We start from the raw sequence: 20,995 nt of genomic DNA on the forward strand, positions 1-20,995 counted from the left end.
ACTTCATAAAGTAACTGGCTTACAGCTTAACATCTAATGAAAACCCATCATGGTGGGCAGCTTAGTGGAGATAATGTATGTACAACAGGCATGGTGCCTGGTACCCCACGGGCACTCAGACCCTGCTCTTCCTGACTTAAGTCCTTTCTGCTCCTGAGATTAGCTCTTGAGTTAAAAAGTAGTTTCATTGCTCCAGCACAGTGCCTGGCACATAATCAATGCTCAGTTATCATTTGTTGAATGCATATTGAATATACACTTCAATTATTTTGGCATTGATTTTAGCCTGATGCCAAGCCAGTTTCTAGGGTTTATTGTCACGGCTCCAGTTTGCACTTAAGGATGACCAGAACTTCCTCCTTTTATACTCTGAATTTGGTCAGATGTTGTAAACTGTATTCATCACTTAATCTTTTTTTTAAAGATCTTATTTATTTATTTGAGAGAGAGAGACAGAGATAGTGACAGAGATAGTGAGAGAGACATGAGCGGGAAGGAGAGGGAGAAGCAGACTCTTCTTTGAGCAGGGAGCCTGCTTTGGGTCTGGATCCCAGGATCCTGGGATTATGATCTGAGCCAAAGGTAGATGCTGAACTGACTGAGTCACCCAGGCACCCCATTCGTCACTTAATCTTCAAGGGAAAAATATATTAAATTCCCTTGGGCTGTGTGATTTTATCATTTCCTGATATTGTAATATGCACAGTTACATTGCAGAGCTCAGCCAAAGCTAACAGGTTTCCTTTGCTATCCTAAAGGAGAGCATTTCCATGAAATCTTTCATAGGTTAAAACAGCACAAAGGAAGAAGCAATTACAATTAATTTATATGGAGACATTTTTGAGCATTCCCAGACCCCTTAACCTCTCTTAGGCTTTTCTGATATATTAGGGCACATCTTGCTAATAGATACACAAAATAAATTGAGATAGAGCACAGACGCTCACAGACACAGTTCAGAGCTATGGCAACTTGATATGGAGATGCTAAGTGTACTTCCCAGAGAAGGAGCCTGGTGATGCCACTCTCATTATTGGGGGGGGTGTGCTGCCTCTCTAGGGGCTCACTGCAAAACAAATGCTGAACACTATTTTTGCTTTTCACCTTTTTTTCATAAAAGTGAAAATCCTCTTGGGATGCCTGGGTGGCTCAGTTGGTTAAGCAGCTGCCTTCAGCTCAGGTCATGATCCCAGCGTCCTGGGATCGAGTCCCACATCGGGCTCCTTGCTCATCAGGGAGCCTGCTTCTCCCTCTGCCTCTGCCTGCCATTCTGTCTGCCTGTGCTTGCTCTCTCTCCCTCTCTCTCTCTCTGACAAATAAATAAATAAATAAAATCTTAAAAAAAAAAAAAAGTGAAAATCCTCTTTGGATTTCTTTCAGTTAGTGAAACAGGTGCTAATGTAGATCTTTATTAAAAGTAAAGTGTCTTAATGTGAATTTTTGAAAAGCAGGGATACCTGTATTAAACTCCACATGAGAGTAGCAGTAGAGCATGGATTAAAATTATATGAGAGACTCTTAACTACAGGAAACAAACTGAGGGTTGCTGGAGGGGAGGAAGGTGGGGGGATGGGGTAACTGGGTGGTGGGCATTAAGGAGAGCATGTGATGGGATGAGCACTGGGTGTTAACATGCAACTGATACATTATTGAACACTACATCTGAAACTAATGGTGTACTATAAGTTGGCTAATTGAATTTAAATTAAAAAAATAAAATCACATACAGTTTGAATTCCAACTATGGTTAACTTAAGAAAAATTTCTAATTGTGGTAAAATACACTTAACGTGAAATTTATCATCTTAATCATTTTAAGTGTATAGCTCAGTAGCATTAAGTACATTCAACATTACTTACAGTAAGTGAGCTAACATTGTTGTGCAAACAGTCTCTAGAAGTCTTTTTACCTGGTAAAACTGAAATTCTATGCCCATTCATCAACAGCTCCCAATCCTTCTCCCGTCCCCTTATCCCCTGGCAACCACCCTTCTACTTTCTGTCTCCAGGAATTTGATCACTCTAGGTACTCTCTTAGAAGTAGAGTTATAAGGTGTTTATCTTTTTGTGACTGGCTTATTTTACTTAGTATAATGTTCTTAAGATTCATCCATGTTGTAGTATATGTTAGAATTTCTTTCCTTTTTTTTTTTTTTTTTTTTAGACTTTCTTTCCTTTTTAAGCAGAGTCTCCTATTGATGGACACTTGGGTTGCTTCCGCCATTGGCTATTGTGAATAATGCTACTATGAACATGAGTATACAAATTCCTTTGATACTGTGTTCTTCAGTTCTTTGGGCTGTATATCCAGAAGTGGAATCACTGGATTGTAAGGTAATTCTACTTTAAATTTTTTTGAGGTACCACAATACTGTTTTCCTTAGAGGTGGGGCCATTTTACATTCCTACCAACAGTGCACAAAATTTCCAATTTCTCCTCATCAAAACTTGTTATTTTCTGGTCTTGTTTTTATTTATTTTATAGTAGCCATCATACTGCATTGTGATTTCGTGGTTGATTTTTTTTTTTTTTCTGTAAAGTTAGGTGTTTATTCTTTTTTTTTTTTTTTTTTTTTTTTTTTTTGGTGTGGTTAATTAAAAAAAAAAAAATCAAAGTAAAACCTTTTTTAAAATGGCTGCATGAGGGGTGCCTGGGTGGCTCAGTGGGTTAAGCCACTGCCTTGGGCTCAGGTCATGATCTCAGAGTTCTGGGACTGAGCCCCGCATTGGGTTCTCTGCTCTGATGGGAGCCTGCTTCCCCCTCTCTCTCTCTGCCTGCCTCTCTGCCTACTTGTGATCACTCTTTCTGTCAAATAAATAAATAAAATCTTAAAAAAAAAAGAAAAGGGGGCACCTGGGTGGCTCAGTGGGTTGAGCCTCTGCCTTCGGCTCAGGTCATGATCCCAGGGTTCTGGGATCGAGTCCCACATCGGGCTCTCTGCTTGGCGGGGAGCCTGCTTCCTCCTCTCTCTCTCTCTCTCTGTCTACTTGTGATCTCTCTCTGTCAAATAAATGAATAAAATCTTAAAAAAAAAAAAAGAAAAGAAAATGGCTGCATGAGATTAAAAAGTCAAATAATGCATTTCTAAAAGGATTACAAGGCCCTCATTCCTATCCCATCCCTCATTGCCTGCCAATCCTTCTCTCCAGAGAATAGATTTTTTTCAACTCTTTCTAGTTGTTCTTCTGGTCCTTGAGACCATAGTCCTAATTAATATGCTAATATTGTTATTTTTTATTATTGTCTCAGTCATTACAATTTTGTAATCAGTGGCAGGCACAGATTTAGCATTGTTAAACCATTCTTTTCTTCCATGGTTCCCATTCTCCCAATATAATTATGTAAAGATATTTAGTTAATTCAATATGACTAAATATAATTTACTACCAAGTGCGTATTGTACATATATCATGTTTCCTTCTTTTTTTGCCTTTTCCAGATTTAATAATTGCCTTATTATTAAATTTCCTCAATTTTCTATATATCTATTGCTTATTCTCCCCATATACCCAACATCTTCTTTTTACAGGCTTTTATAGTGTTTAGCATATCACACGATTCATGATCTCCATGTCTTCCTAGAGATGCTTCACCTGGAGAGCTGTCCTCACATACCTCCGGTCTAGACACATTGTTTTCTAAGCCTGCTATATAGTTGTTGTCTAAGGACTTCCCTTCCAATGCCCTCTGGGAGTTGGAATTCCATTAACTTAAAAAAATTCTAAGCAAACCAAAATATCACGTGAAAACATGCCTGACAGTAATTAGCTTTGGGTACATCCTACTTGATTTCTTTGGATGGTGAGTTCTGGCCTCCATTTCTTTTTTTTTTTTTTTTTTTTTAAAGATTTTTATTTTATTTATTTGACAGAGAGATCACAAGTAGATGGAGAGGCAGGCAGAGAGAGAGAGAGAGAGAGAGGGAAGCAGGCTCCCCGCTGAGCAGAGAGCCCGATGCGGGACTCGATCCCAGGACCCTGAGATCATGACCTGAGCCGAAGGCAGCGGCTTAACCCACTGAGCCACCCAGGCGCCCCTGGCCTCCATTTCTTTAGTGTGATGCTCATTCCTTCACAACACAGCTTCTTGAAGGTACTACTGCAAAGAGCTCTCACAGGTACATAAGGGTAATAAAAACGGATGAAGAAGCAGCTAGAGGAAAATACACAGTGTGCTCATTATCAAAAAGTTGGAAAAAAATAACAAAAATGTGGAAACGAGGTGGGACAATAATCCCAACCCTCTCGCATTCTCACAATAAAAGATAACCCTGTTAACATCTGGGTCTATTTCCTTCTCATCTTTTTCTTCAGCCTGGATTTTTTGTTGTTGTTGTTGTGACCATAGTGTATATCCAGTTTTATGTCCTGCATTTTTAATAGCAGTGTATGTAAGTGCTTTTCTAGGGGCTTATAAATTATTCAGAAATATCATTTTTAAAAATGGCTACATAATAGCCCATCCAGTTGAAGCGCCATAATTAATAGATCTTCTATTGTCACATCTTTAGGTTGTTACCAATTTTCAACCATTATAAATAATGTTTTGGTATATATTTTGTCAGTAAGTCTTTGCATATTTGGGATTCTCTCCTTTAGATAGATTTTTACTAAGTCAAAGGATATAAACATTTTTAAAGCTACAATATTTTTTTTCTTGATTATTTTTCTTTGAGGATGTATATTCAGAAACTCTTACACCTAAATAATCATGATCCATTTCATTGTCTTTACTGGCTACATTGAATGCAGCTAGGACTAGCGGATTAGATTTTTAGCCATCTAGATTTAATTATATACAGTTTTGGACCAAAAGAGAAAGATAAAAAAAGTCTTAGAAGATGCCCAGACAAAATGGTTCAGAAATGCTACAGTTTATCAGTCCTCACAGGTCAGAAGTGCTCTGTCCTCTGGCCTATCATAAAGAGAACAGTGTATCTCTGTGCTTGTCTTTATCATTTCTCTCCCTCCTCTCTCTTTCCTCCCTCCTTCTCTTTTCCTTCCCTTCCCTTTTCTTATTTTCATTCTTCCTTGTACAACACATTATTATGGCAGCACATCATGGAAATTCTAATAGCTATAGGACTTGGAAGATATGCTAAAATGTTATTAAATAGAATACTGTTCATGTTGTACACTTAAAACTAATATGATGGGTTTTTTTAAAGGAATATTTTCTTAAAGATTTTTTTTTTGGTATTTATTTGACAGAGAGAGACACAGCAAGAGAGGGAACACAAGCAGGGGGAGTGGGAGAGGGAGAGGCAGGCTTCCCGCCGAGCAGGGAACCAGTGTGGGGCTCAATCCCAGGACCCTGGGATCATGACCTGAGCTGAAAGCAGCCGATTAACGACTGAGCCACCCAGGCACCCCAAAACTAATACATTGTTATATATCAATTATATCTTAGTAAAATGGTAAGAAAAAAAGAATCCTGATTCCATCATTTCTGTGAATCTTAAACTTTTCACCTTTCAGGCTGCATTGGTGGCTCCAATAAACAGCTGGACCCCTCCTCATGTTATAAAATTTCTCTCCCAGTTAAACCCCACAAGGCAAACAGTACATCTTTTTAACAGTAAGCCTTCTGAAAGTGGTAACTACTGTTTATTCATCTTTGTTCTTCCAACATGGAACATCTTTATTTTCCCAACAGTGTGGGCACTCAATGACTGTAGTATCATACAACAGGATGAAATCTAACAGACTCTTTTAAGACAGAATTTGTCTTTATATTCTGGAACAGGAGAAACAACTCACCTGATCTAGGAAATCTGTCTCCTTATGGAGATAGATCATCTACTGAGCACTATATCCAAGTATCATGTTAGACTCTTTATAAACATTATCTCATTTAATTCTTATAATAATAACCCTATACTACTAGGTATTCCTAGTATCCCCAGTTTACAGTTGAGATAACTGAGGTACAAGAGGTGGAACTACTTGCCTGAAAACACACAATAAAGAGGAACAGATGGAATTCAAGAAAGTAAAAGCCTGGGGTTCCCAGGTGGCTCAGTCAGTTAAGCTTGCTCTCTCTCTCATAAATAAATAAATAAATAAATAAATAAATAAATAAATAAATAAATCTTTAAAAAAAAAAGAATATGTAATCCATTCACATGGCTAAAAAAAATTTTTTAAAGTAACCAACAGAGTTTCCTTTCTGTCCGGTCTGTTCCATTTCCACACTCTCCTGATAGGTTAACTACTATTGTTAATTTTTTGTGTATCTTTCCAGAGATATTCTTTGTATACGAAATATGTAAGAAAGTGAAAATATTCTCATGTTTTGTTTTTAAACTTAAGGGGAACAGATAAACACGAAGATTTGCATCTTGCTTTTCCGCTTATACTTCTAGGAGATCCTTTGGTGTGGGTGGCTCAGTCAGTTAAGTGTCTGACTTTGGCTCATTGTGGGGCTCCCTGCTCAGCAGGAAGTCTGCTTGTCCCTCTCCCACTGTCCCTCTGCCCACTGGTGCTCTCTCTGTCTCCCTCAAATAAATAAAATCTTTAAAAAAAGAGCGTCCTTATTCTCAGGGCAGCTTTTTGGCACTGTATTTAACGATGTATATTTTATCAGTTTTTAATCTTTCCTTACAACAAAAATCATCACAATAAATACCTTTGTACATGTGTCATTTCACATATCACACGTCATCTCACACATTTCTCTCCTTTAGAATAAGTTTCCCAAAATGAAACTGTTGTATCAAGAGGTGCATTCATTTGTAATTTTGAGAGATAATGCCAAACCGTCCTCTGCTAGGGCTATAGAAATTGCCAGTCTTATCAGTGGAGTTGAGAAAGTACCTGTTGGCCTACAGCCTTACCAACAGTGTTTCCAAATCCTCAGTCTTTTGCTAATCAGATGATGGAAGATAACATTTCAGTGGGTCTAATTTGTATGTCTATTATTATGAATCAGGAAGAGGTTTTTTTTTTTTCTAAAGATTTTATTTATTTATTTGACAGAGAGAGAGAGATCACAAGCAGGCAGAGAGAGAGTGGGACGCAGACTCCCCGCTGGGCAGAGAGCCCGATGTGGGGCTCGATCCAGGACCCTGAGATCATGACCTGAGCCAAAGGCAGTGGCTTAACCCACTGAGCCACCCAGGTGCCCAGGAAGAGGTTTTTTTTTTTAAAGATTTTATCTATTTATTTGACAGAGAGAAGCACAAGCAGACAGAGGGAGAGGGAGAAGCAGGCTCCCCACTGAGCAGAGAGCCTGCCATGAGGTTCTTTGGGATTCCAGGACCCCAGGGTCATGACCTGAGCTGAAGGCAGATGCTTAACTGACTGAGCCACCCAGGCCCCCAGGAATTATTTTTTAATAGGCTTTTTTTAAGAGAACTTTTAAGTTCACAGCAAAATTGAGAAGATACAGAGAGTTTCTGTATACTCCCTGACCCCATACATGCACATCCTACTACACTATCAAATCTTGCACCAGAGAGATACATTTATTATTGTTGATGAAGCTTCATTGATACATCATTATCACCCAAAGTTCATAGTTTACATGAGAGTTCACTTTTGGTGTTGTACATTATTTGGGTTTGGACAAATTTACAATGACACATTTCTACCATTATAGTATTATACAGAGTAGTTTCACTGCCCTAAAAATTCTCTGTGCTCTGCCAGTTCATCCCTCCTACTCCCCTATTCTGTAACAACCATTGATCTTTTTTTTTTTTAAAGATTTTTTATTTATTTATTTATTTATTTGACAGAGAGAGATCACAAGTAGACGGAGAGGCAGGCAGAGAGAGAGAGAGGGAAACAGGCACCCTGCTGAGCAGAGAGCCCGATGCGGGACTCGATCCCAGGACCCTGAGATCACGACCTGAGCCGAAGGCAGCGGCCTAATCCACTGAGCCACCCAGGCGCCCTTTTTTAAAGATTTTTATTTATTTATTTAACAACCATTGATCTTTTTATTCTTTCCATAGTTTTGTCTTTTCCAGAATGTCATACCATTGGAATCATACTGTTATGTGGCCTTTGCAGACTGGCTTCTTTCACTTAGTGATGGGCATTTAAGGTTCCTCCATGCCTTTTCATGGCTTGATAGTTCCTTTCTTTTTAGTGCTGAATAATATTCCATCATCTAGATGTACCAAATTTACTTATCCACTCACCTTACTGAAGGACATCTTGATTCTTTCCAAGTTTTGGCAATTATGAATAAGGCTGCTATGTAAAGGCTGCTGTGTGAAGGTTATGAATAAGGCTGCTATGTGAAGGCTGCTGTGTGAAGGTTTTTGTACAAACATAAATGTTCAACTCATTTTGCTAAATACCAAGGAGTACAATTGTTAGTATGGTAAGAGTATGTTTAGTTTTGTGAGAAACTGCCAAACTGTCTTCCAAAAAGTAGCTTAACATTCTGCATTCCCACTATAATAAATGAGAGTTTCTATTTATCTACATCCTTGTCAGCATTTGGTGTTATATCTTTTAGATCTTGGCCTTCTAATGTGCAGTGGAATTTCACTGATGGACTTTGCAACTCCCTAATGAAAATATGATGTTGAGAATCTTTTCATATGTTTATTTGCCATCTGTATATCTCCTTCAGTGAGTTGTCTATCAGATCTTTTGCTCATTTTTAAATTGTGTTTTCTTATTGTTGAGTGTTTAGAGTTCTTTATATATTGTAGGTAACAATCCTGTATCAGATATGTCTTTAAAAAGCATATTCTCCCAGTCTCTGGTTGTTTCCACATTCTCCTGAAAGACGAGTCTTTTTTTTTTTTTTTTTTTTTTTTTTTTTAATGAGGAAGAACCATTATAGTGTCATGTTCTTTTATGGTTCTTTTCTATGAATTGTCTGTTCAAATCTCTTGATGGGCTGAATTTTATTTTATTTTATTTTTGATGGGCTGAATTTCTTTTTATTTTTATTTTTTAAAGATTTTATTTATTTATTTGACACACAGAGATCACAAGCCGGCAGAGAGGCAGGCAGAGAGAGAGAGGGAAGCAAGCTCCCCGCCGAGCAGAGAGCCCGATGCGGGACTCGATCCTAGAACCCCGAGATCATGACCCGAGCGGAAGGCAGCGGCTTAACCCACTGAGCCACCCAGGCGCCCAGTGAGCAAGCTTTTTTTTTTTTTTTTTTTAATTTATTTGACAGACAGAGATCACAAGTAGGCAGAGAGGCAGGCGGAGAGAGAGGAAGGAAAGCAGGCTCCCTGCTGAGCAGAGAGCCCAATGCGATGCGGGGCTCGATCACAGGACCCTGGGATCATGACCTGAGCGGAAAGCAGAGGCTTTAACCCACTGAGCCACCCAGGGGCAATGGGCTGAATTTTAAACTCATTTGGTTGTTAGATTTGAGCAGAAATTACCCCGTCCTAGAGTCATCCATGTCTCTACTCACAAATCCCTTCAAACTGACATTTCAGATCAACCCATTTTGTATTTATGCCCTTGGAAAGCTAATTCTGTATGAAATGAAATTTAGTGGTAAAACTCACAATTGCAAATTTCTAATTTTTAAGCCAATAATGTTTGTTGGCAATAACTTCTTACCTTTCACTATCACTTAACTAATAAAGAACAAACTTCTGACCTTTGTTATGCTGGACCAGTGTTATGCTGGAGTTAACTGTTCAACTTTCAGGAGTTTTGTAAGCCAGTTGTTAATGTCATTATTAAGAATTAACTTACATAAACTTATAGGACTTCATATTTTGTATCCCAGTAAGTTCAAGCCCTCTTTTTCTTTTTTGTTGGAAAAACACAAGATAATATTTGAGATAAATTTAAAGTAAAAAAAGAATGGATGAATGAAAAGGAACCACCCCAGATTTTAAACTCCATCCTTATTCAGCTATTATACTCTTGGATATTTCTTTCTTTCTTTTCCTCTCTGCCAGTATTTGTCCACATGCATAGTATTATTTATATATTTGAAATAATGGTATATATTCACTTTTACAGTCTGCTCTTTTTATGTAGTTTAATATCACAAATCTTTTTTTTTTAAGATTATTTATTTATTTATTAGAGAGAGAGAGAGCACAAGAGCGGGAAGAGTCAGAGGGAGAACCAGACTCCCCGCTGAGCAGGGAGCCCATATGGGACTCAATCTAGGGACTCTGGAATCATGACCTGAGCCAAAGGCAGTCACTTAACCAACTGAGGAGCTCCATCATAAATCTTTTCTTTGTCTTAAATATGATTTACAATGACTTAAAAGCATGCATGGCATTTGTGCAATGTGTCATGGTACAGCATCTAAGAGGGCCCCAATGATTCCTGCCTCCTACTAGTCATGCCCTTATGCAGTTCCCTCCCCTTGAGTAAGGCTGCTCTTTTTTTTTTTTTTAATGATGGTTTTTAAATTTTTATTTATTTAAATATTTTATTTATTTATTTGACACAGAGAGAGAGAGAGACAGTGAGAGCTGGAATACAAGCAGGGGGAGTGGGAGAGGGAGAAGCAGGCTTCCCACTGAGCAGGGAGCCAGATGGGGGGCCTCAATGTGGGGCTCTATGTGGGGCTCCATCCCAGGACCCTGGGATCATGACTGGAGCTGAAGGCAGACACTGAATGACCGAGCCACCCAGGCACTCCGAGCAGGGCTGCTCTTATTGACTGACTTCTAAGTGTAGGAGGGGGAAAATTTTTCCTCCACTCTTAGGTTTAGTAATCAGGAGCCTATGAAATAAACTGACAAAAGAGATAAATAGGAGAAAAGACAAATGTTTAATTCCCATAATATGCAGGACCACAGAGAAATGTGATTGAAAGGGTCAGTTAGAATTTGGAGCCTATATATCATTTTGATAGGGAGAGGGAAGAGGGAGAAAGGGCACTTATAGGAAAACAAATGACTTTTAGGAAAGATAAATGGGTCCTTAGGAAAACAGAAGGGACATAGAATAGTTTTGTGAAAATGTCTGTTTAGGTGATCTCTTGTTCTGGTGCTGACATCTGACTCTGCTGTTAAGGGTCAAACTTCCCTGATTCAGAAACTCCTTGGGAGATGATTTCTGACAGCTGAGTTCTTTGAGGAGGCTCTGCTTTTAGGCAGGTAATAGGAGTTTGGGGGTGGGGAATGGGGAGCCTCTTTATCTGTTCATGTTTAAACACCTTCAGCTCAAAGTAATTTTTATGGTGGACCCCTTCATATGGAATAGAATATGGCAGAAATGATGATGTCATATCTGGTATTAGGTTATAAAACGACTGTGGTTTTCACATGGTGTGTTCTTTCTTTCTCCCTCTCTTGGCTTGCTCACTTCTAGGAGAAGCCATCTGCCATGTAATAAAGCAGCCTTGTGAGAGGCCCAGGTGAGTCAGTGTAGAAGCAGATCTTCTGGGGCCTGTCAACAGCCACATGAGTTAGCCTGGAAGTAGATATTGCTCAGCCAAGCCCTGAGAAGACTACAGCCTCATGACCCTGACCCAGAACCACCTAGCAGAGCTCCTTGCAGATGCCTGGCTCACAGAACTTATAACATAATAAATATCTGCTGTTTTAGTTACTAAGTTTTGGGATAATTTGTTATGAAGCCATGGACTACTGATACAGGAGCTAAGGATTTTATCCAACTAGTTGATTAATAAGGGAATTGGTAAGACATTAAGACCAAATGAGAATTTTGAGAATAGATAGAGAGAGGCAATGAAAAACAATGAAATAAATTTGTTAAGAGATGCAAATCTGACTAATATCTTATGGAATAACAAATTGTAATGTTGTTTTTTTTTTTAAAGATTTTATTTATTTGACAGAGAGAGATCACAAGTAGACAGAGAGGCAGGCAGAGAGAGAGAGAGGGAAGCAGGTTCCCCGCTGAGCAGAGAGCCCGATGCGGGGCTCGATCCCAGGACCCTGAGATCATGACCTGAGCCGAAGGCAGCGGCTTAACCCACTGAGCCACCCAGGCGCCCCAAATTGTAATGTTTTAGGTTATCTTTTTTACAAACTGGAAATTAGTTATATTTCCATCAGAGAAAATTCACGTATATTTCTGCAGACGAGAATCTTTTGTATGACCATCAGTTTTCTACAATTTAACTTTCCAAAGAACTATAAAGTAGCCTAATTAGAAGAAAGACAGTCAAGGGGCACATCCCTGTAGAATCAAATTACCCCAATTTGTCTACTAGACAATGCTAGCATTCTACTGAAAGGACACCAGTAATCTCTTTTGCCTACTTTCAAATTTTGGCCAATTTTTCTAGACACTTGTTTATGGTAAGTCTTTATAATTACAATGTTTAGATTTTTTTTTTTTTAAATTTATTTCTTTGACAGAGACAGATCAGAAGTAGGCAGAGAGGAAGGCAGAGAGAGGAGGAAGCAGGCTCCCTGCTGAGCAGAGATCCTGATGTGGGACTCGATCCCAGGACCCTGAGATCATGACCTGAGCTGAAGGCAGAGGCTTTAACCCACTGAACCACCCAGGCGCCCTATAATTACAATGTTTAATGTCTGTATACCATTCTAGCAATTTGAAATATCCTAATTTCTAATATTTTTTATTTAAAAAACGTAAAAAATTTTTTATTTTTATTTTTTTAGAGAGAAAATGTTTTTAAATTTATTCATTTGAGAGAGACAGAGTGATTATGAGCAGGAGGGGTAGAGGGAGAGGGAGAAGCAGGCTCCCCGCTGAGCAGAGAGCCCAATGCAGGGCTCAATCCCAGGATGCTGCGATCATGACCTGAGCTGAAGGCAAACACTTGACCCACTGAGTCACCCAGGTGCTCCTAATATTTTTTATTATTGAAGTTTAGATTGTTTCCATTTTTTTCTTATTTATTATATTAATAATATAATATAATATAATATAATATAATAATAATATATTTATTATATTAATAATATAATATTTATTATATTAAATGGCATTTTAGTATTATTTTGTGTAAATATCTTAGTGTTGTAAGTAATGATTATATGAATTTTTCTTTAAGGTAAATCCCCAGGGGTTAGATCAAAGTTTAAGGACAAATGTGCTCTCCAGTGCCCTCAGGAGACTGGTTCTCATTCTGCCTTTCCAGTCTGGTATCCGTGTTTCTTTACATTCACTAGGCTGCCCACCAGATTGTTCCCCTCACCTTTCTGCTGCTAATAGTCCTATGACCTCTACCTGGAATATTCTCCCTCCTCTTAGCTAGGTCAGAGTTTCATAGATAGCTTTCAGGAGATTCACAAGACTCTGAAAGAGAAATGTAAAATTTTGTCATATATATATATGCTTTGTGAGAAAAAGCCAGGGATTCAGTCAGCTTCTCAGAAGAGCTATGTGTATGCTGAAGCTCTAGGTTGAAAAGAGTTTTCTTACGCCTTCAAGCTTTACCAATCTTTCCCTCTTGGGAAAATATACATATATTTTTAAAAGATTATTTATTTATATATTTATTTGAGAGAGAGAGAGCGAGAGAGCGAGAGAGCAAGAGAGAACACTAGTCAGGGAGAGAAGTAAGGGGAGAGGGGCAGAGGGAGAAACAGCCCTCCCATCCAGTCAGGAGCCTCAGGTGGGGCTTGATCCCATGACCTGGACCAAAGGTAGACATTTAACCAACTGAGTCACCCAGGCACCTTGAAAATATACGTATTCTTTTTTTTTTTTTTGAAAATATACATATTCTTGATCTAGCTTTGTACTAATAACTCCTAAATTGTTAACTAATGGTTTTAAGGGGATTATTTTGTTTCTTCAACTTTTAGGACAAATACTTTTAAATGGTGGGCAGAAAGAATAAAAGGAAAAAAATGAACACATTAGAGATAATATAGAGGAGGCATTTAGGATGACGCATCATTGGTTTGGAACTCAAAAAATGGTAGTTACTATTGGTTCTTGCTAAAATGCTTATTAGGGGCGCCTGGGTGGCTCAGTGGGTTGGACCTCTTTGTCTTCGGCTCCGGTGATGATCTCAGGGTCCTGGGATTGAGCCCTGCATCGGGCTCTCTGCTCAGCGGGGGCCTGCTTCTCCCTCTCTCTCTCTGTCTACTTGTGATCTCTCTCTCTGTCAAATAAGCAAATAAAAAAAATAAAATGAAATGCTTATTAGGTGAGAGGCAATGTAACAGGGGCTCTAGATGCCAAATGAGGTTTGAATCCTGGCTTTGGTACTATGCTGCATGACCTTGGGAATGTTGATCAGATTCTCTGCCTCATTCTCCTTAGCTCTAAAATGAGGATAATAGGGGCGCCTGGGTGGCTCAGTGGGTTAAAGCCTCTGCCTTTGGCTCAGGTCAAGATCCCAGGGTCCTGGGATCGAGCTCCACATTGGGCTCTCTCCTCAGTGGGGAGCCTGCTTCCTCCTCTCTCTCTCTGACTGCTTCTCTGCCTACTTGTAATCTCTGTCAAATAATAAAATCTTAAAAAAAAAAGTTCCATATGTTTTAAAATAAATAAATAAAATGAGGATAATAAGAATACCAAATTCATGCAACTGTTGAGATAATTACGTAAGATAATGTTTGTAAAATGTTCTGAATGGCATCTGGCACATAATAAATGCTTGAAAGAGGTCACTATTATTCCGGACGGAAGCACTTTTATATATGTTTTCTAACATTTGCAAAGATCTATGAGGTTTTTTTTTTCATTCTTTTAGTTGAAAATTTCCAAACATACACAAAAATAGAATAGCATAATGAATTCCTAGGTACCCAGGACCCAGCTTCAGTAATTATCAACACATGGCCAGTCTTGTTTCAATACCTATCCACTTTCCCCCACACTTGGATTGTTTTGAAGCAAATACCAGCCATAACATCATTTCATTCAGTATGTATCTCTAAAAGATAAGAACTCTTTGAAGAGTTTATTAACCTCTTTTAATAGGTAGACTAATTGAGGCTCAGCGAGGTTAAGTAACATTCCCAAAGTGACCCAGCAGGTATTAACCAAAATTCAAATATAAGATTGACTTCTTTTACTTTGCCATTTGCTGAATGATAGAAATATCCATGACCTGAAGGTTAGGCATCAAAAACTCTAAATTTAAATAAATAATCTTAGCATTTTAAAATTTAGAAGGAAAAACCAGAACAGAATAAAAGCATAGGTATTCAATACTGAGAAGGAATAGAGCACTGATTAAGTTCCTTTAGATTTATTTTTTCTCCGGTTGAAAGGATTCATCTTCATCTTTGAAGTCATCAAGCATGAAGTGTGAAAGTAGGGCACCAATTGTTCAGACTGTGCATGGTGAATAACTGAGCTAATGTTTCTTTTCCAGCTTCCAGCACTAAAACAAATGCCCCTGCACCTGTTTGCAGTTCGTCACACTTTCAAAAGGAAATACTATTTTCCTTGCGATATGATTACTTAAGAGGAAGAGTATGCAGCTGGAAGCAGCATATAGGGAATTAAAATTCTAGCGCACCATGACACCATGGTACACTGACACCATGACAGCTTTCAACAAATATTAATTGATGATGATGGAAATGGCAATAATCATAATGATGTGGTTGACATATACCATAGAAACCACACGAAGGAGCAGGTAAACAAGTCAGTTATATGTCTGTAAACAGCAGCTTGCAAAGCAGCTTTGGAGTTTGCCTGAAGAAAAGGCTGAAGAGGTGGTGTACACACAGCAGCACCTAAAATCACAGGCTTTGGAGCCAGCAAGAATTCTGATCCCCTACTGCCAAATGCGTGACCTTGAACACATGACTTGACATCTCCGAGCCTCAGTTTCTGCATCTGTAAAATGGGGATAATAGTACCTACTGCATAGTGTTGTTACAAGGTTTAACTGAGATCATGTGACTGAGTTACCATGATTAAAATTATTTGGGATTTACAGGGAAATGTCCCCCAAGCCTGAGCAAATGAGGAAAGTTAAGACTGCTTTTCTGAAGCAGAGAAAGGAAACTAAGTGTTCTCAGACTGGCAATAATGTATCTAGAGAAAGACTGGATCATTGATGAGAGAATAAATATCCCAGCTTCACCTGGTAGCCTAGAGAGGCTCTAGCTGCCGGGTTAAGTTTGCTAACAGAGAGAAAGGAACAGGCTAGTATGTAAGTCCAGTGGTAGTGAAGTCTCTCTGCGGATAACTGAATTAGCATTTGGGTCCTGTGCATTTGGGGTAGCCCAAGTCTGTCTTGTAGGCCCTGGTCACTGTGAGGTCTTTCATAGGAAAGGACAGATCAAGCCAGACTGACCTTATGCATACAGATCACTTAGAGGTCTTATTAAAATGCAGATTCGGATTTGTTAGGTCTAAGATAGGGCCCGAAATGCTCCCAGGTGATGCTGACTGTGCTGGCCCCCAGACCACACTTGGAGTAACAAAACTACAGGCAACACACCACCCTTCCACTTACACCTCTACTTCCAACAGGGATTAATCAGCAATATTTATCATCCTCTCCTTCTTTTGGGGGTCACAACTTTCTAGCTCAGAACCTAATGCTTGCTATCCAGGATCTCCGCATCTAAGGACTGGAACAAGCCTTGGACTTCTTCCTTTGTTTTGTTCCTTTATACCTAGATGGAGGGCAGGATGGGGCATTAATGGGTCCCAAATAGGGATGGGGCAGGAGATGGGACAAACCTCCTCTCTAGTCTAGGTATCCTGTCTGAGGTAGACTGAAGCTGAGAGAGAGGGAAAAGGGTTCTTAGTCACAGGTCCTGGGGAAGCTCAAGGCAAAGCAGGGAAAGTTGAAGCAAAACAGGTTGACTAAGTGGGAAGAGATGGCAAGAGGGTGGTGAAGAGATGGTGGTAGGTGACTTCTTGGGAGCCAGGAGACCTCAGCATACTGGCAGAGCGTGAACTGGTGGCTAGCATGACAGTATCATCACTCCTGCGCCAGGTAAGGCTAAATTTGAACTAAAGGCCACTTTCAAGCCATATTCAGACTTGAGTTTGCTGAAATAAGGACAGGCAATATGGAGATTTTAGGGTATCTTTTCTTTATTTTTAAAGATTTTATTCATTTATTTGTCAGAGAGAGAGAGAGAGAGGGAGAGATCACAAGTAGGCAGAGAGGCAGGCAGAGACAGAGGGAGAAGCAGGCTCCCTGCCGAGCAAGGAGCCCGATATGGGACTCGATCCCAGGATGCTGGGATCATGACCTGAGCCGAAGGCAGCTGCCCAACCAACTGAGCCACCCAGGCGTCCCTTTTTTTTTTTTTTTTAAAGATTTTATTTATTTATTTGACAGAGAGATCACAAGCAGGCAGAGAGGCAGGCAGAGAGAGAGGAGGAAGCAGGCTCCCTGCTGAGCAGAGAGCCCGATGCGGGGCTCGATCCCAGGACTTTGAGATCATGACCTGAGCTGAAGGCAGCGGCTTAACCCACTGAGCCACCCAGGCGCCTCGATTTTAGGGTATCTTATTTCTAAAATGTTGATTTGCTCATCTGAAAACAAATAAAATTAATGGATTATGTAAAACTTAATTAGAAGCAAGATTAAAACTTATCTATAATCTTTATATGAATGGTATTATATAAAAATAAAGTGCAACATGTCAGAAGAAAATTAACTACCACTAAAAAACCTTCAAGTCTTGAAACCTTGTCCCTATGTTTTTTCTCTGATAAGGAAAATCTTGTTATAATTCTAAAGTCTGAATGAAGGCATTTTAATATTCCTTTTTTCCTGCATGTTAAATGTCTTATTGAACTATAAAATTGGAAAATTTTTGTCTTTCAGGAAATTTTACTTAACTTTTAAACAGTGTTTAAAACTGTTCAAAATTTAATTATTATGACCAACAACATAAGATAAAAGCTTGTAATCCCTCAAAGTAAATCACAATAAATGGAAGGGCTTTATTTCCTTCAAAAGGAACTGTCTAAATAAAGGAAGAAAATTGTATATTAAGCTGAGCATAACATTGTTTGCTGCTACAGAAGAAAAAAACCAATAGGCACACAATGGCTTGGGGTCTAGCAAACAACAGAGCATGCAGTTCTTAATCCCCATAGTCTTGACTTTGATCTCAGCTAGATGTCTGACCTTGGGAAGCCACTTTATTGCTCTTAGCCTCATTCCTCCTCTAAAATGAAGAATTAGACTAGCTGGTATTCAGTCCTAATGTTCCACTGATTTAGTAGAAGCCCACTTTTGACTGAGAGCATCAAAAAATATTTGTCATTCCCATAGCACTGAATGTCTTAGTAAGTGGAGACCCAGAGAGGTGAAAAAGTGTTACAGGGGCAGAGTTTGGTGAAACTCCAAGATGTGTGACTTCTAGCTAGGGACCCTTTCTACAATATTACAATATTATGCCTCTTGAAATTCTTTCCACAGCTGAATGTTCCTGCTATCAGAAAGAAAATGCATTAAAATAAACCACAGAAGACATTGGTTTAATACAATTTCCTCTGTGGAAAGTGTTAGTTTTCTGGGTGGCTTAATACAAGTTATAAATGACTAATTATGAGTGTAAATTATGTTAGATAGCCACATGAAAGCAGATCAAGTTCTTTTATATAGCCAGAATGGATAGTTTCAAGATCACACAGTACTGGTTCTCTTGGTCTGTGAGTGACCTGAGGGCAGACATGTCTGGTTCATCTGTGCGGTTAGCAAGACAGACACTCTGCATCTAGGAGATTCTCCCAGTGGTGCAGGGCTCTAAGGCAAAGGAGTGGATCTGCAGTGTTAGGAAGAGGAGATCTGAAAGGGAAGATACTCTTAGAACCAAGCAATCTATGGAAAGAGATCTTACAGTGGAATTCAAACAAGAGTTTGTCTGTCCTCAGCATAGGCACATGAGAAGGGATGGTAGATGCCCTTATCAACACAGCCACACAGTGAGCGAGGGGATGTGGAGTGGGGTGATGGCAAAGGACAGTAAACCACATCCTTTTTTTTGTAGGTATACCCTGTCCCTTCCCACTCTTCTTCCTTTGAGAAAGTTTTAACATTACTGTATACTTAGTGTACCTGGACATAGTACTTGAAAATGGAAAACCAGATGGTGAAATTATTCACATATCTTTATGTAATATTTATTTAACACTGAAAATGTGCCAGGCACTGTTAAAAGTACTTTCCAAATAAATATTAAGTCATTTAATCCACACAACTCTAAGAGGAGGGTATGATTTTACATCTTACAATTGAGGAAACTGAGGCACAAAGAGGAACAATAACTTGTCCAAGGTCATTCAGTTAGGAAGTGGCAGAGCCCAGGAGGTCTTCTTCTGAACCCACACTTTGCTTTCTCCTTAGAAAGGACCACAAAACAAGTGGTGAGAGGGTCATTTGTCCTTTTGGTTGCTTGACTTTTTTTTTTTTTTTTTAAGATTTTGTTTATTTATTTGGTAGACAGAGATCATAAGTGGGCAGAGAGGCAGGCAGAGAGAGGGGGGGAAGCAGGCTCCCTGCTAAGCAGGGAGCCCGATGCGGGACTCAATCTCAGGACCCTGGGATCATGACCTGAGCGGAAGGCAGAGGCTTTAACCCACTGAGCCACCCAGGTGACCCAGTTGCTTGACTTTTGAAACCACCTTTTATGTTAAGGGAATCTTGGCAAGACCCAAGCAAGGCACAGTCCCTCCCACTCAAAAAACTGAAAATGGCAGATGCTCATTTTGCAGCACACGCTTAGCTGAGACATTCAGATACATGAACTAGTTTGATTCTGGAGCTAATGATAAAGAAGCCACAAAAAACCCTCTTTGGAGGCAGGGGTCGCTGCAGGGGTCGCTGCAGTGGGCACAGTGCTGGAATTGGTTTAGGCACCACGGAGAGAGTGGCCTGTTAGTTCGTGGTGGGTGGGTTTTGGAGACTTGACTGCCTGGCTTTGAATCCTGCATCTAACCTCTGAGCAAGATGCTTAGCCTCTTTGTGCTTCAAGTTTCTCAAGTGTCAGGTGAGAATAATAATAGTACTATCTCTCAGATTGTTGTAAGAATTATGCAGGACAACAGAGGGTACACCTTAGTACTGGAACAAAGTAATCTCTCAATAACATAACAGAGGAGGAAACTGGTGCCAGAGAAGGTAAGCTGTACAAGAACATGCCACGATCGATGAAGTAGGAGAGTTTAAGTAGACATATAATTCAATTCACTACAACAACCATCTAATGAACCGTCAATCCGGAATTTAGAGCATCTTGACATCAGTAAGCCATAACAAAGTCTTTCATGGTCTAACTGGGCTGATGAGACTTCATACTGGTTGATTTAGCCTGGTCTCTGCAGGTCACTTTATAAGAAACAAATCTATCTATCAAAATGTAATTAGAAGTGAAAAGAATACAGAGAAAAAAATGTTTAGATTTTTCTTTCCCTATCTCTGCCACCTGCAGCACCTTCATGGCAGCTACTCCTGACTTTTCCCTTGCCCTCGACTTTGAACTCAAAACAAGTGAGACCTAGATTGTGGAGTGGTAGACCCTCGTCACCCGCCCTTCCTTCACTCTGTCAGCAGCACTCTCTCCAGTGAGAAAATTTCAGTCTTAGAAGCACATTCCTCATCCTCTATCCGATTCTCTACTCGTCACAATGCAAAACTCTGAAAACCAAACTGGAAAAAGAAAACTTTCCGTAGAGGGCAAGAGAAAGGGGAAGGTTTTGAACTAATACACTAACAATTGTTGTAGCCACCACTCAAGCAGGATACATGTAGCACTAAGGGAAAGGGAATTTCACAGAAATCTCAGAGCAGCCATCCTTCAGGGCTAGCCCAGGGCTCAGGTTATTTTATTATTTTATTTTATTTTATTTATTTTATTATTTTATTATTCCTTGTTATTTATAATCTGTTAATGGGACTCTTTGTCTAACTTCTGTTTCTCTTTGTGCCCTTATCATATCTCCCCCTGCTGCCAGTGAATCTTTCAATATTTCCTCAAATTTCAAATTTCAGAAACAGAAAGCTAAATTGACTTAAATAACTTTTATCATACCCATCGGTCAGGGCTTTGATCATGGAGCAATGTCATAGGTCACAGGCCAGTCTGTGAGTTTGTATCTCTTAACCAACTGAGCCACCCAGGCACCCTGAGTGTGGGTTTGTATCTCTTGAATCAGGTCCCCT

At 39.4% G+C, this 20,995-nt stretch overlaps 1 protein-coding gene across 2 annotated transcripts in view; it reads left to right on the forward strand.

Annotated features, from left to right (window-relative positions):
- Window positions 1-11,468, forward strand: part of LOC125078216 (myb-related transcription factor, partner of profilin-like) — a 36,248-nt gene extending 24,780 nt beyond the window's left edge. Inside the window, exons 1-2 of one of the 2 annotated variants that reach the window (XR_007120826.1) lie at window positions 2,204-2,334; window positions 11,266-11,468. Coding sequence is in view for 1 of the 2 variants with exons in the window: in XM_047690466.1 (XP_047546422.1) it covers window positions 11,266-11,286 (21 nt within the window). In the remaining variant the exon portion in view is untranslated. Of the gene's footprint in view, window positions 1-2,203; window positions 2,335-11,265 lie in introns of those variants that run through there. The other variant, XM_047690466.1, reaches the window with a different exon arrangement.
- Window positions 11,469-20,995: the final 9,527 nt, after the last annotated feature.

Source organism: Lutra lutra, chromosome 10, assembly GCF_902655055.1.
Source record: "Lutra lutra chromosome 10, mLutLut1.2, whole genome shotgun sequence".
Taxonomy (NCBI): domain Eukaryota; kingdom Metazoa; phylum Chordata; class Mammalia; order Carnivora; family Mustelidae; genus Lutra; species Lutra lutra.